The 14,908-nt window shown below is 43.7% G+C and overlaps 1 protein-coding gene and 1 long non-coding RNA gene across 4 annotated transcripts in view; one reads left to right on the top strand and one right to left on the bottom strand.

The window, feature by feature from the left end:
* Nucleotides 1-129: 129 nt before the first annotated feature.
* On the bottom strand, nucleotides 130-8,397 carry LOC131904648 (uncharacterized). Its single transcript, XR_009377789.1, has 3 exons — nucleotides 7,177-8,397; nucleotides 1,215-1,307; nucleotides 130-416 (listed from the first exon to the last, which is right to left on the bottom strand). It is a non-coding gene; the product is annotated as an uncharacterized LOC131904648 (long non-coding RNA).
* A 700-nt stretch (nucleotides 8,398-9,097) lies between these two features.
* Nucleotides 9,098-14,908, top strand: part of Cfap206 (cilia and flagella associated protein 206) — a 40,070-nt gene continuing 34,259 nt past the window's right edge. The window contains exons 1-4 of one of the 3 annotated variants that reach the window (XM_059254095.1): nucleotides 9,098-9,283; nucleotides 10,332-10,444; nucleotides 11,031-11,114; nucleotides 14,286-14,376. In XM_059254095.1, coding sequence (XP_059110078.1) covers nucleotides 10,337-10,444; nucleotides 11,031-11,114; nucleotides 14,286-14,376 — 283 coding nt within the window. In that variant the 5' untranslated portion in view covers nucleotides 9,098-9,283; nucleotides 10,332-10,336. Of the gene's footprint in view, nucleotides 9,288-9,325; nucleotides 9,475-10,331; nucleotides 10,445-11,030; nucleotides 11,115-14,285; nucleotides 14,377-14,908 lie in introns of those variants that run through there. The other 2 variants (XM_059254096.1, XM_059254097.1) reach the window with 2 other exon arrangements.

The raw sequence follows: 14,908 nt of genomic DNA, 5'->3' as shown, positions 1-14,908 counted from the left end.
GGAAATTGAACTCAGGACCTCTGGAAGAGCAGCCAGTGCTCTTAACCCCTGAGCCATCTCTCCAGCCCTTTTTTGTTGTTTTCAAAGTAATGAATTTCGTATGGTATTTTCAAACATTCACAGGTCGCGTTGATCTTTGCTCTTTTCTCTCCCTCTGCTTTTCTGTGCTGTAAACATTTTCATGGAAAACCAAAACATTCAAAAGCATATTCCAAGGCACTGTGAGCACCACCTCTAACTGTAGAGAGAGGACAAACTAATTAGGAAGGGAAACGGTGCTTAGAGCAAGTCGAAACCTACTACTGTACCTGGCTTGATTCATTTCTACATCAGACATGTAACCACACTCACATTTGTTGCAGTTGAAAATAAGTAAAGGAGCATGCTCTTAGATCGTTTGCGCTGTGGAGTGTAACCTGCAGGAGAGAGATTACTGTCTGGTTAACAAAAACATCAGTTTCATCAAATATAGTGAGACGAATTTTAAATTCTGGGCCTTGCATATAACGAATTCAGAGAGGATTTCCAAGAAAAGTATCTATAGACATTAGGGATCAAGAGTCCTCTGTGCCTGGCACGTGTCCTGTGATGTTCTGGACCACTGATGTCAGCAATCACTAAATTAAAGTGACGTCCTCTGTGCCTGGCACGTGTCCCGTGATGTTCTCGACCACTGACGTCAGCAATCACTAAATTAAAGTGAAAGAACACCTGAGCCTATAGGACGTTTCTAAAACCCTAGTCACTGAAAACTAACTTTTTTTTAAAATTTAAGTTTTTAAATATATTTAGAGGGTTGGGGATTTAGCTCAGTGGTAGAGCACTTGCCTAGCAAGCGCAAGGCCCTGGTTTTGGTCCTCAGCTCTGGAAAAAAAAAAAGAAAGAAAGAAAGAAAGAAAAAATATATTTAGAATTTTATACATGAGTACTGAATTTACTGTTTCTACTCCCTCACCTCTCCCCTTCAACTCCTGTGTCCTCCCACTCACTCTCAAGTTCATTACCTCTTCTATAATTATTGTTTTGTTCACACACACACACACACACACACACACACACACACACACACACACTGTGCCCATTTAGAGTTGCTCATATGTCATATGTTTAGGGCTGACCATTTTGGACCAGATGACCTCTCGGGCTCATCTCTCTATGAGCCCTGTCTGACTGCCTGTAGCTCTTCACCTAGGGATGGGACCTTACGAACTTACCCTCTATCCATGTTGGCATGTCAGTTGGTGTGGTCTTTGCAGGTCTTAGGCAGGCAGCCACATTGTTGAGAGTTCATGGGAGCACCATTCATGCTGTTCAGAAAAAACACAGAAGTTCTCCTGGTCCTCATAAGCCAGGATCAGTGGAGCCAAGTTACCATTGACTGAAACCTCTGAAACCGTGGACCCAAATAAATCTACCTCTTTTTACTGATTTTTCTCAGGCATTTTATCACAGTGGTCAGAAAGCTGTACAAAAATAGGCAAAGTTGGGATTTAGCCTACAGACTACACAGATTACAGGGCCTTGACCTATATGACAGTACCACAAATACCTGTTTATGGAAGATTTTCTGACAAACTAGTTTTAACATGAAATAGAGATGATTGGTATGTTAAAGTGAACATATCAGGAAAAGTGTGTTCAACTGGCATAAACTGCTTCATCTATTCTCACTAACAATTAGTGACACTGGGGCCTTGTGCTTCTGATGAACACTGTAATCACAAGAATTAGTGGAGAACACTAGACTCTCTACATGGGCAGATTAGCTAAGGGTTCAGTAGAGGGCAGAGACCAACTGTCTCCCAAAAGTGAAGCCAGGGAAGCATCTTTTAAGTAAAGTGTGCCATCAGAGTAAGACATAGTTCATATTAAAAAGTAAAGTAGGCAGGTGGATCTATGAGTTCGAGGCCAGCCTGGTCTACAGAGCTTGTTCCAGGACAGCCAGAACTACACAGAGCAACCGTGTCTCAAAAAACAAAACAATGAAAAAAGTAAAAACAAACACCTTCTCTGGGGATTTAGTATGAATTAGTGAACAGCTTGTTGATCAACTACAAATGTGACCCTTGGTCTCTAACACAGGCTCTGGCAGCAATGACAAGCAAGTTTGGGGTCTGTGACAGTGAACACAGACGTGTGGCTCTGTACTCTGTCCCTTCATTCAGGCTCCTCGGTGACATTCCTGCCATTTAGAACCCCAAATTACATTATCTGGAAACAAAATGTATATCCCAACGCCTAGTCTGTATTCACAGACAAACATGCCTAGGCATTCAGTATTGTCAGGATATATGGATGGCTTTTCCTGAATGTAGACATGCTGCTGGGCAATGCCCCTCATCTTCATACTCTAACCAAAAGTAGTTGGTTTGTGGCCAGCATCTACAGACACATCTCATACATAGACGCTGGACTTCTTATCTAGCCTGTTGAGGTCTATCTTAATCCATCTGGTCTAATAAAACAGCAGCTTCTTGAGTTCTGCAAAATTCTTGATTTACAGAATTGTATTTAGCAGTTGTATACTTGCTGGGGGAAGAGGTATGATACCAGTGTAGGCATCCACCCATTCACTGCATATAACAATACACACAGAACAACAGAGAGAGAGAGAGAGAGAGAGAGAGAGAGAGAGAGAGAGAGAGAGAGAGAGAGAGAAAGAGAGAGAGAGAGAGCGAGCCTGCTCAATAACACTTTGCACATGTATAAAACAAATAAGGAGGGTGTATTGAAGTCCGTCATGGGAGTACTCCTGGTTTAGCATAGCAAGTGTCTTAGTCAGGGTTACTATTGCTATGATGAAACACCATGGCCCAAGCAACCTGGGGAGGAAAGGGTTTATCTGGCTTACACTTCCACATCACTGTTCATCATCCAATGAAGTCAGGACAGGAATTCAAGCAGGGCAGTAACCTGGAGGCAGGAGCTGATGAAGAAGCCGTGGAGGGGTGCTGTTTATTGGCTTGCTCCTTGTGGCTTGCTCAGTCTGCTTTCTTATAGAACCCAGGACCACCGAACCAGAGTGACCCCATCCACAACCGCCTGGGCCCTTCCCCATCCATCACTAACTAAGAAAATGCCCTAGAGCCTTGCCAACAGCCAGGTGTTATGGAGGCATTTTCTTAATTGAGGCTCCCTCATCTCAGATGCCATTAGCTTGTGTTAAGTTGACGTAAAATGAGCCAGCAGAGAGGGTGCCTAGCATTGCAGGTGGAGCATGCTTGGTCTCTACAGCTAGGAACCACTGCATCTGGGGCCCTAGCAGCGCAGGGGTTCCTGTCAGGGCCACATGCGTGAAACTACTTGGCTTCTGAATCTGACATATGTTCACAATATAATCCCTGGGTTTGCTTCTTTTTCATTTTGTTTTAATTTCTCTTGTAATTCCTGAAAGAGGAGGAGGAGCTAATAGGCTTGTAAGGTCACAATTCCTCCTCCCCTTGATTTAGGTATGAAAATCAGATCCTAAGGTCTCCTGACCCCACTGATTGATTACTGCAACCAAGAGACAGGAAATGAAGTACTGATGGTTTTTATTGTTCACTTAACCCTTAAAGGCAGTTGAAGTCAAACAAGCAAACCAAAAAAAGCATGTTTTGAGGAGTCCAATAAAGGAACTTAAAAATCTGTGCGATTTTCATGTCAGAAAATCCAACCATGTTGTTTTTTCCTGCCTTTTTATACTAGTGCTCATGTAAGTAACCTCTAAAGTGGAATCTTGGTAAGGAAGAGGCTTTAAAATCCTGAGATCCTGCTGGCTGGAAATAGCTTATGCACATCCTCGGAGACTCTAGAATAAAGGTAGCTTGCTTAATCTTGCTTATTTCATAATTCCTCTGTCACTGTTTCTCTGAAGACACATCTCCTCATTTATCCAGCTTCTTTGTAAAGAAGAAGAGTTAAACTGGGAAAGAGACAGCTAACACCAGCTCTGTGATGCTCACAGTTTCAGACTTGGTATATGGCATTTATTATTAGGTCATCATCATGGCTCTGTTTTTAAAAAAATTAGGCTAATTGCTCTGCAGCAGATTGCTAATAATGGAGAACAATGGAGAAACAGTGTAAAAAGCACAGTATATTTTTAAACTTTTAACAATTTTTGTCAAAATAAGACTCAATTTTAGTGGTTGGCAGTCAAAAGGCATCATTAAATGTAGAGACATTCTTTAACGTTGCGTCTTTACTTTTAATTATAAAATGTAACATATACAAAAGATATAATTGTTTATTCCACAGCACATGCACTGTGGAGTAAACAATTATAAAGTGAGCACCAACAAAACCACTGAAAGGTTTCTGTACCCCTATATTAAGTCTCTCTGCCAATGCAGTAAGCCAAATCAATAAAAGACCCGGTTTGTTGGGCAATACGTTCCCAGTTGACCTTTTCCAGCTCCCTGAGATGGGGAGAGGAGACGGGGAGAACCACATGGCCAGCCTGAAAGAGTCAGTTTAAATACCCCGTAGGCGGAGTCTTGAACAGCTCAGGGGGAGGAGCTGTGGCTTGGCGGGCTTTCTGAGAGGGGCGGGGTTTGGAGTACGGGGTAGTAGGACCGAAGCAGAGCTTCCAACTGAACAACCACTATCAAGGATTTCAGGGCACTCTAGGGGAACAGAACTGATAGATGTTATAAAGGGAACCAACAATGGCCATCTCTACAGAGGTTCAGAACCTTGTAGTTCCAAGAGTCCAGGTGTCTCAGCAGTTTCAGTCTGGTGCTGAAGGCCTGGGGGAGTCCTGGAGAGCTGCTGGTCTCCACTCATGTTGGAAAGCTATACAAGCTGGGCTCTGTCGGTGGAAGCGGCAGGAGGAGAGCAGATGCACTTATCAGCAAGGAGTGGAGGAGGGCAGGCACTGCCTTTCCCTCAAGCCTTTTCGAAGCTGGATTGCTGCTGGAAGATGCTGCCCATTCTAGGGGTTTGCCCATTCAATTAATCTTCCAGGAATTACCCTCGCGGACCTGCCTCGCCCCACCCCTGGGTGGTGCATCCTAGCCCAGAGTAAGGCTTAGGGCTGTGCAGAAGGTCCCCTGCAGAGGACTCTGCCTGTGCGCAGGTTTCTAGCGTGCTGAACACTGCACAGTTGCCCACAGTCTGGCCGCATCCTGGGGAACTTACTTAAGTCTGTGGTGTAGAGCCACCGCTGGGAGTTTCCCAGGACTGGGATTCATGTAGGCTCGCAGGCTGCTCAAGCATGCTTGAGCCCCTCTCCCCTCCCTGTGCAAGTGGTGTGTGTGTGTGTGTGTGTGTGTGTGTGTGTGTGTGTGTGTTCATCTGTATGAGGGTGTGCATGCCTACACATGCACAGAAGCCAGAAGTGGGCATGGAATATCATCATTCTCTACCTTGCTTCTTTAAGACAGGGTTTCTGACTCGTTTGCACCCAGCAAGCCCCAATTATCTTCCTGTCTCCACATCCCTCGGTGACAGGGTTACAGCCACATGTGGGACCCCATTGGCTTATTATGTGGGTGCTAGGATCCAAACTCAGGTCCTCATGCTTGAGCTGAAGCTCTTTTAACTGCTGAGCTATCTCTCCAGCCCTAAGCAGGGTCATTATGAAACAGCATCTTGCAACTGCCCTGTCAAATGTAGAACCCCGAGCATCTAGCACCAAGAAGGTGGTTTTCCCACTGTTTCCTTCTGCGATGCTGTTGTTACACTGGGTGCCTCCTCTTTATCTGCTCTGGAAAATGTCTGTTACTGAAAGCATGGTGCCAGTTTTCTAAGCGTCTCTGGTTCCCATAGTCTGCTGTTGGTTTTCTGTCTCACTGAATGTGGGGAGCTCCCCAAACTAAACCACCCTCTTTAAGAAGACCTTGTCTCCTTCTTTGTAAAGTTCCTTATTCTGCTTTGCAATGTAACCTAAACATAGGCAGGTATCACTGGCCTCTCCAGCTTTCCCTGGCTTGCTTCTGGGATACTCTGGCACACCCATCTTCCTTGGTCCTTTAGCTGGGGATAAAAATTTCCAACAGAATAACATTTACTCAAAATTTGTCAGTCCTACTTATTTTCTTTTAAGTTAAATCCATCACTGTATGTAGATTTCTAACCTGGTCTTCTGAAACAAGCAAAGCCCAGACTCTTTTCTAGCAAAAAGAATAGTTTTATTGCCTTCATTTTTTTCAAGACATATACAATTCCTTCTCATTTTTCCTGACAAGATTCTTTTTATTATTCTCTTAATGTATTCTAGCTTCTATGTGCTTCTTTTTAAATTGATGCCATATTAGAACAAGGAAAAATTAGTTCCATAAAGACTAGAAGTCCAATCTGTCATAACAGTGATGATAATAGCACCCAAGTTTATTTATAGACACCATACCAAGTGCTATATGAGCATTAACACTCTTCACAACAGTAGTAGATACTTATTTGTGGTGGGATTTTATTATAAAGCCCAGGCTGGCATTGAACCCTGACTCTCCAGTCTCAGCTTCCTGGATGCTGGGATCACAGCTGTGGGCCAGTATGCCTAGCTTACTATCTGTATTATAAATGAAAATTTAGATCATTAAAAGGTTACCAATAAACTACAACTGTAAGACTTTACTAAACCATCCCCAAGTCCAGCGGCTTAAACTAACACTCATCACACATGTTCAGCTTGGCTGGGGTTTGGCTGACCTCAGCTGGACCCGGCTAGGCCTTTCTATCTCAGGAGAAGTTAAACTTAGGGACAGTGATTCAGCTTTGTGACACAGCACTTAACTTATTATCTGTGGAGTCCTTGGTTTGATCCCTATCATTGAAGGAAGGAAGAAGAAAGAAAAAAGCAAGCAAGCTAGAAAGATTTCAAACCCAAAGACACCACCACCATCAGCAGTAGCAGCAGCAAAATGCATTTGCTACACAATCTTGAGTCCCCAGAACCCACCTAAAGAGGCAGATGGGTGTTGTGGCTTGCCTGCAATCTCATCCTATAGGAGGTAGAGAAGGATCCTGCTGCCAATTAAGTACCAAACTAACTGAAAGCAGGAGCTATTGGTTTAGTATATAAGGTGGACAGCAAGTAAGGAAGAAACCTAATGTCACTCCTGGACCTCCACATGCATACATTGCACATGTACCAGCCATGTGCCCACAGGTACATGAGCATGCATATACACATATGCACATACCACACACAGATACGCAAATAAAACTCTGGCTAGCTGTGATGGTGCATACCTTTATGCCAGCATTTGAGAGGCTGAGGCAGAGGATGGTAAAATGAAGACCATCCTGCAAAACAGAAAGATCCTGTCTGAAAAAGGAGAGAAATAAACTCAGCAAAATTAAACAGAACTTTGTTGGTTAAGCTCTGCTTTTAATCTTTGTGCAGGCCTGACTTTTGTCCCTTTGAAATAATGTTCATGTCCTGGTTGGTTTTTATTGTCAACTTGACACATCCTATAGTCAGAGAGACCTGCAACCGAGGGATTGGCCAGATCAGACTGGCCTGAGGCCCTATCTGTAAGAGATTGTCTTGATTGATGACTGATATGGAAGGGCAGAGCCCATTGTGGGTGGCACCATCCCTATGCAGGTGGGTTTGGGCAGTATACGAAAGCTAGCCATGGGGCTGGAGAGAAGGCCCAGCTATGAAGAGCACTTGATGCGAAGCCATGAAGACAATAGTTCAGGTCAAAGCATCCACATCAAGTGGCTTACAAATAAGTGCCTGTAATTGCATCTCCAAAGGATCTGACGGCCTCTCTGGCCTCCACGGGGACCCCTACCAGACACATGCACACACATCAAATAAATACATAAATAAAAATTTGAAACAATTTAAAAAAGAAAGCTAGCTAAACATAAGCTAGTGAGAAAGCCAGTAAGCCGTGTTCCTCCATGGCTCCTGCTCCAGGTTCCTGCCTTTCCTTCCCTCACCTGTAAGTGAAAGCTATCTAAACTCGATCTTCCCCAAGCTGCTTTTGGTCATGGTGTGCATCACAGCAACAAAGTAACGAGAATAGTTGGTTAGGATATCTCAGCCAGGAAATGTGGTAGGAGAAAAGTGACTCCTGCAGGCTGTTTGTGACATTCACGAGTGTGTTGTTTCATGTGCTTCTCAAAAATAACTAGATACAATAAAAAATAAAAAAAAAATACTGCTCCTTATGTTCACCCAACAAACACTATTATTATTTTATTTTATGTGCATGGGTGTTGTGCCAGGGAGTATGTTTCTGGACCTCCCACGAGCCTGGTACCTGCAGAAACCAGAAGAGGGAGTTGGCTCTCCTGGCACTAGAGTTCAGACAGTTATGAGCTGCCCTGTGGGTACTGGGAATCAAAGCCAGTCCTCTGGAAATGAAGCCAGTGCTCATAACCTCTGAGTCCTATTTCCAACCTTGCAACAAACATTTTTAAGAATCAAAACCACCATCATTGACCAGGCATGACCAGCGCTTGGGGGGCTGAGGCAGGTAGATCTCTGTGAATTCTAGACCAACCTGGTCTACATGTCCAGTTCCAGATCATCCAAGACTACATGGTGCTACCTTCTCTTAAAAAAAAAAAAAAAAAATTATCCCAATTCCAAACACAGAGGTTTCCTTACTTGCATCTTCTGGGTGGTGGGGGCAGAGTCTCACTATACATTGTAGGGTGTCTTAAAACTGCATTTTCCTATCTCAGCATCCCAAGGGCTGGGACTGTGTGGGCCCGCATCGCCACCATCTGGTTTGAAAACACTTCCCGAATGAAAAGTTTTATTTTGGCATTTTGGAGCACCAGCATACAGTCTTCCTTTGAGCAAAAGAAATGAAAGCATTCCTTGAAAAAACTATGAACATTGGTAACTCCAAGAAACCCAGGCTTTCTCATTCTTCTCAACGGATGCGTTTTTTCCATGTTTCCGCGCTAGCAAGTTAACACGTACAGTACGTTTGTACACCCAACATTTGTTTCATTGTCTTAATACTGAGGTGTATCGAAAACACCTTTCTCCCCCGGACTTGAGTTCTTCTGTTTTGTCTCTTGGGAGACTGAGAAGAGACCCCACACCTTTCTTCTCAAGGCTCCACCCCAGGAGCCCCACCCCAGCCTCCGTGCTCTCCGCTCGCCCCGCCCTCTGGCCCCACCCCCAAGGCCTGGCCCCGCCCCCGTCTTTGGCGTCGCGTTCGGTCTCCACGGTTACGCGTCCGCTGCTAGGGCTCTGGGGCTGGCGGGGAGAGCCGCGGCTGGCTGGTGTTCCGGCAGGGGTCAGAGCCCCGGGAACTCCTGACCCTTAAACGGCGGGTGTGCCCGGAGAGGAGACGGACGTCCGACTGCTACGAAGCTGGTGCTGGTGGTTGGTAACTGACAGGGGTGGGTGGCCGGCCTCCCGCTCTGCGCAAGCGCGCAGGACGGAGCGGCTCGCTCTGGCTGTGTGGCCGCCCGTCTCAGACTCTCCCCCAGACACTCGCTCTGGCGCGTTGCTTGGGTACTAGTGCCAAGCCGCGAACTTTTCTAACCACAATATACTCAGAAGTTCAGTAGAAGGTGATAATAACACCCATCTTTTTCGGATGAGCAAACTGGCTTCCAAAGAGATAAGAGGCTTGTCTCTCGGGTAGATGTGGTTGGATGTGATGGACTCCAGGCCGGCTGGTTTCCCATACAAAACGCCTAAGGCTTCTTTACCCCTCTGAGCGCTCCTGCCTTCGGTTTTCCTTTTACCTGAACGTTTCTGGTGTTAACTGATAGGGGAAAATCAGGAGCCCTGACTTACAATTACCACTTTCTGAGTTTATAATAGATGAAATTATAGCCAATTGTTTTTTCGAGGTTCATAACTCTCACATTTTCATTGTTTGCTTTTAAGGTTTTTGTTAGAGTCCATATCCCAAGGATGGAATAGTCTGAGAAAAAAAAATTCTTACAGTTATGAAATTATACTACAGTTGTGAAAAAACCCTCTAGAGAATGTATTGATAAGCATTTTCTCTTACAAAATGTATTATTGCTGCCTACACAGATAGGGGATTAGTTTTTTTTTTTTCATTTTTTTCTCCCAAATTCTGTTAAACTTCATTTTTTTTTTCTGTTTTGTATTTTGTTTTTGAGGGAGGGTCTCACCATGTAGCCCTGGGTCACTATGTAGACTAGGATAGACTTAAACTGCTAGAGATGTGCCTTCATCTACCTTCCGAGTAGTGGGGATTAAAAGCATGTCTCATCATACCTAGCTATTTTTTTAAAAAAAGTCACGATACATATTTTTGATGGCACCATCATTTAAATAAGGGGGACGTCCCAGTTACTCTCTGTCATTGATAAAGTCATTTAAAATGGAAAAAAGGAGGGAGGAAAATATATCAGCAAAATTACTAAAAAAAAAAAATCATTGCTTTATTTAGCCACAATGCCTCCCACTCAAGCAGAAAGTGTTATAAAGAATATTATACGAGAAATAGGACAAGAATGTGCAACCCATGGAGAGATTGCTTCAGAAACAGTGGTTGCTTTTATGGTAAGAATAATTAATTTTGCAAATTACTGTTTTATCAAAAATCTTAAAAATATGATACCAAGTTTTTTTTCTTTAAAATTCTTGGGAGCTTCCCTACATGCTTTTTAGCTGAAAACATGTTGACATTATCAGATGAGTTAGTGAAAAACATCTTTTCCAAGTCTGTAAAGCTTGCTGTAGATTTACAGTGATGGATTTGGGGGATGCTGGGACGCTTAGAAACCTTGATAATGTTCTGCTGTGAAGTTTTAATGTATATTTTTTGTTCAAATATATATTTTAAAAGTTACCCCTTGATTTGGTTTCTGTGTTCTTGGTTTGAGAGACAACACACAATAAAAACATGAGATTTGCCATAGCTTCCCGCGCTAAAACGGCAACCCTTGCTTTCAGCCTTTTTGGTGTGTAGTTTTCTGGCCCATATTCAAGTTTGATGCTTATTGTTGTCTATCTCCAGACTTTAATGAAAACACTCATGAGTGGGGGGATAAGAAAACTAGGTGAACGTCAAGGCAGTTGGCTAAAAATGGAAATGAATTAATTTCGTAATATGAAATAAAAATTACTTAGTATGCTCTGTTTCTAGGTGAAAGCTGTTGTCCTGGATCCAAGCAATGGCTTTAACATGGATAGGACCCTCGTCAAAAGTGATGTGCAGAAACTTGTTAAGGTGATTGACAGTCCTCGTGCTTGGGATTATATACTTTCAATTTTAAATACAAAATTTGTATTATCCGTCATTGTCTTCAGCAACGTTATAAAGAAACACAAAGTAGCTGGGCGGTGGTGGCCCACGCCTTTAGTCCCAGCACTCAGGAGGCAGAGGCAGGCGGATCTCTGGGGAGTTTGAGGCCAGCCTGGTCTACAGAGCGAGTTTGAGGGGTTATTTTCTAATGGAACAAAGTTAGAAGGTACATACGTTGTTCCTGGCTTCCTCAGCTCTCATCCTTGGCTTTCCTTCATGTCACAGAGTAATTGTCATATCTCCTGATGGAAGAAGAGGAAAGACAAAGGGAAAAATAGTTGTTCCAGTTAGATCTGTTGTGACTTTCTATCCAAAAAATAAGAATTTCTCTGAACTTTTACCAGATGGTTATATTTACTGGTCAAATGAGATCGAAAGTGGCCTTAGCACACATAATGCAAACCTGTGATTTTGTGTTAGTAGGGACAGTCAGGCCCAGATGTAGGGCTAACATTGTCTGCCACAGTGTTCTGGTGAGACCCTGCTCTTTATCTTATACTGAGACTATCAACAACTGCTCTATAATATACCTGTAGTGTAGATGGAGTTAAATAGTTCTAACTTAAGATCCATATACTGGATTCCATGTAATTGTGTTAAAATCAAAGCAAAAATGATCTTGTCAAGCAAGTAAATGTCCTTGAAAACCAATTTTTAGAAGAAAAGAGGATGAGGACTTTAGACATCTGTAGTGTTCAGTATCTTAAGTTTGAGACTCCAATTTAGTTCCTTCCTCTGTGTTTCCTTAAAATTCAACATTGCTTTCTTTCCTGGCCTTAGAGAACTTATTTCCTTTCTTCACACAAAGGACTAGAAATTAACTTCCCCAAACCTGTGTGCAGATGTTTTGTTGACACGCAGAAATGACGGGAACATTGCACTGATCCCCACCTTCTCTCACAACCTGAAGGAGAGACAGTAGGTCTATCTGCAGATGTGGTAAGGGTGGGGAAGAGATTTGGAAACCTGGAGCTTGGGGGTGAGGGGGTGGGTCTTATCAGAATGATGCCTCAGGGACTCCATGAGCCCACAGGACAGCCTAGAGCTGGCCTTGTTGACTGCAAGTGTGGTGTAAATGCTGTTCTTAGCAGTAGGTCAATGACTGTGACAGTCAATAGGGCAATGACTGTGATAGTCAGTAGGGCAATGACTGTGATAGTCAGTAGGGCAATGACTGTGACAGTAGGGCAATGACTGTGGTAGTCAATAGGGCAATGACTGTGATAGTCAGTAGGGCAATGACTGTGACAGTCAGTAGGGCAATGACTGTGACAGTCAGTAGGTCAATGACTGTGATAGTCAGTAGGGCAATGACTGTGACAGTCAGTAGGGCAATGACTGTGATAGTCAGTAGGGCAATGACTGTGATAGTCAGTAGGGCAATGACTGTGATAGTCAGTAGGGCAATGACTGTGACAGTCAGTAGGTCAATGACTGTGATAGTCAGTAGGTCAATGACTGTGACAGTCAATAGGTCAACGACTGTGACAGTCAATAGGTCAAGTCCTGTGATAGTCAGAAACTATAGAAGTTATGGAGGAGATTCAAGGAGGGGCCCAGAGGTTTTGGGTTTTTTTCTCCCTAACTCAGCTGAGTTGGAAAGCCTCTAGTTCAGTATACTTTTAATATGATCTATGCACAACTTCTCAGAGTACATGGTAATCTTTTGTTTGTTTGTTTGTTTGTTTATGTTTTTCAAGACAGGGTTTCTCTGTGTAACAGCCCTGGCTGTCCTGGAACTTGCTCTGTAGACCAGACTGGCCTCAATCTCACAGAGATCCTCCTGCCTCTGCCTCTGCCTCCTGAGTGGTGGAATTAAAGACGTACACCACCATCACCCGGCAAATACATGGTGATCTTGACAACAATAATTGTTTTCCTGTTTTTCTCAATTAAAAGCCACTGGATGATGACACCTTTTGATTTGTAAAGTCCACTCTACATCACCCCTAACCCCCCACCCCCTGTTCCCACCTTGCTAGGGATCTATGTGCACAGACAGGCTGCTTAGTCTTGTACTCAAAGGAGAGCAGAACTGGTGGGGCTGGGAGATGGGTTGAGAGTGATGCTGTTGTGTGCCTTCCAACAGCAGTATATGGAGGCCAAGGTGTATGAAGGGCAGAGATTGGGTGGGAGGAAGCCAAGGAGGCCAGGTGGGAAGGAAGGAGATGCTCGGGTGATCCTCCAAGTCTAGAGAGGCAGAGGAAGGGCATGCCTTTTGTGTGTGTGCTGGGAGAGGGGAGCAGAAGAGATTTAGAAACTGAAGTAGAAATTGAGACATGTTGTGAGGAGATGATGAGGGTAACTGCAGAAGTGTTTTATCAAACGTGACCTCTACCATCAGCAGGGTGCTAATCAGTCCCAAATAATAAACAGGAATTCTGGGAGAGTTCTAGACTAGAGTACAAGCTTTATGGAAAAATATACATTTCGACAGCTTAACCTCACCAACACGTCAGGTTTCCTGCCTTCAGTTAGACCTGGGAGAGAACTTGCTATGTTGATTGAGTAAACACACCCTGAGGTCCGTGAGGAAGAAAAAATTACAATAAAAGAGGTTGTTGCCTGAGCATCAGGACCAACATCAGGACCACTGCTGTGATGTTTTTATTGTTCATCTCCTGGCTCCCTCCTCTCCCCCCTCTTTGTCCCTCTCTGTGTCTCTCTGTTTCTGTTTCTCTATCTCTTTGAAGTTCTGGCTGGCCTGAAGCCTGTGCAGGTCCTCCTGCTGCTGTTTCCTGAGTTGAGATGCTGGCATTGCAGGAGTATACCATCATGCTCTGCCCATTTTCTTCTCTTTCTGAAAATAACTTAGAAGAGTAAACCTCAGGTGATAGACTGCTTGCCTGGTATGCATAAAGCTCTGCATTAGATACCCAGGCATTCACTGCATAAAACCAGGTGTGACAATTTGAGCAGTGGGAGGAAGGTGGGGGCAAGAGGATAATAAGTTCAAGATCATCCTCAGCTACATAGTGAGTTTGAGACCAGCCTGGGCTATATGGACCTTGTCTCAAAATTCAAAACACAAACCAACCAACCACTGGAGTGTTTCAGAAAATATAGTAGAAGCATTCATGCGATGTTCTCTTCTAGCTTTGTGTGGCTCGACTATTGGACAGTAAAAATCCATCCCTGGACACCATTAAGATGCAGGTCTACTTTGATATGAATTACACAAGTCGAGGTAACATACATTCCTATTTTCATACATTTTAAAAGGGTTTTTAAAATATTGCATTTTAGGTAAGAAAAATTTAATTTGGTTGACAACAGATTTGTTTAATGAAATTAATTTTGTCAGTCTTGATATTTTCATCTTTGATCTGTTAGGCAGCCTTCTGTTATTATGAATGAAATACTTCTGACAATCAGGTTACACGAAGAAAAAGCTTGTTTGGGTCCAACTTTGGAGCTTTTAGTCCATGCTTTGATGGCCCTGTTGCTTTTGGGCCATGGAGGCACATCATGGCAGAAACATGAGCCTGAGACACTTACCTCATGATTGGGATGCAAAAGAGAAGATGGGACGGGGGTCCCCAAAGGGTACACCTCCAGTGACCCACACACCTCCCATTGGATCCCACCTCTTCAAGGTCCCACCATCTCCTAATAATAGAGTGGACTTGGATACCAACCCTTTAACGTATGTCCTCTGAGAAACAGTTCACCATGTTTAAGAATATAATAGTGTTGGAAATCCAAATGAGAAAAATGCC

The sequence above is a fragment of the Peromyscus eremicus genome, chromosome 2, assembly GCF_949786415.1.
Source record: "Peromyscus eremicus chromosome 2, PerEre_H2_v1, whole genome shotgun sequence".
Taxonomy (NCBI): domain Eukaryota; kingdom Metazoa; phylum Chordata; class Mammalia; order Rodentia; family Cricetidae; genus Peromyscus; species Peromyscus eremicus.
This window is presented reverse-complemented; position numbering and strand designations above follow the sequence as displayed.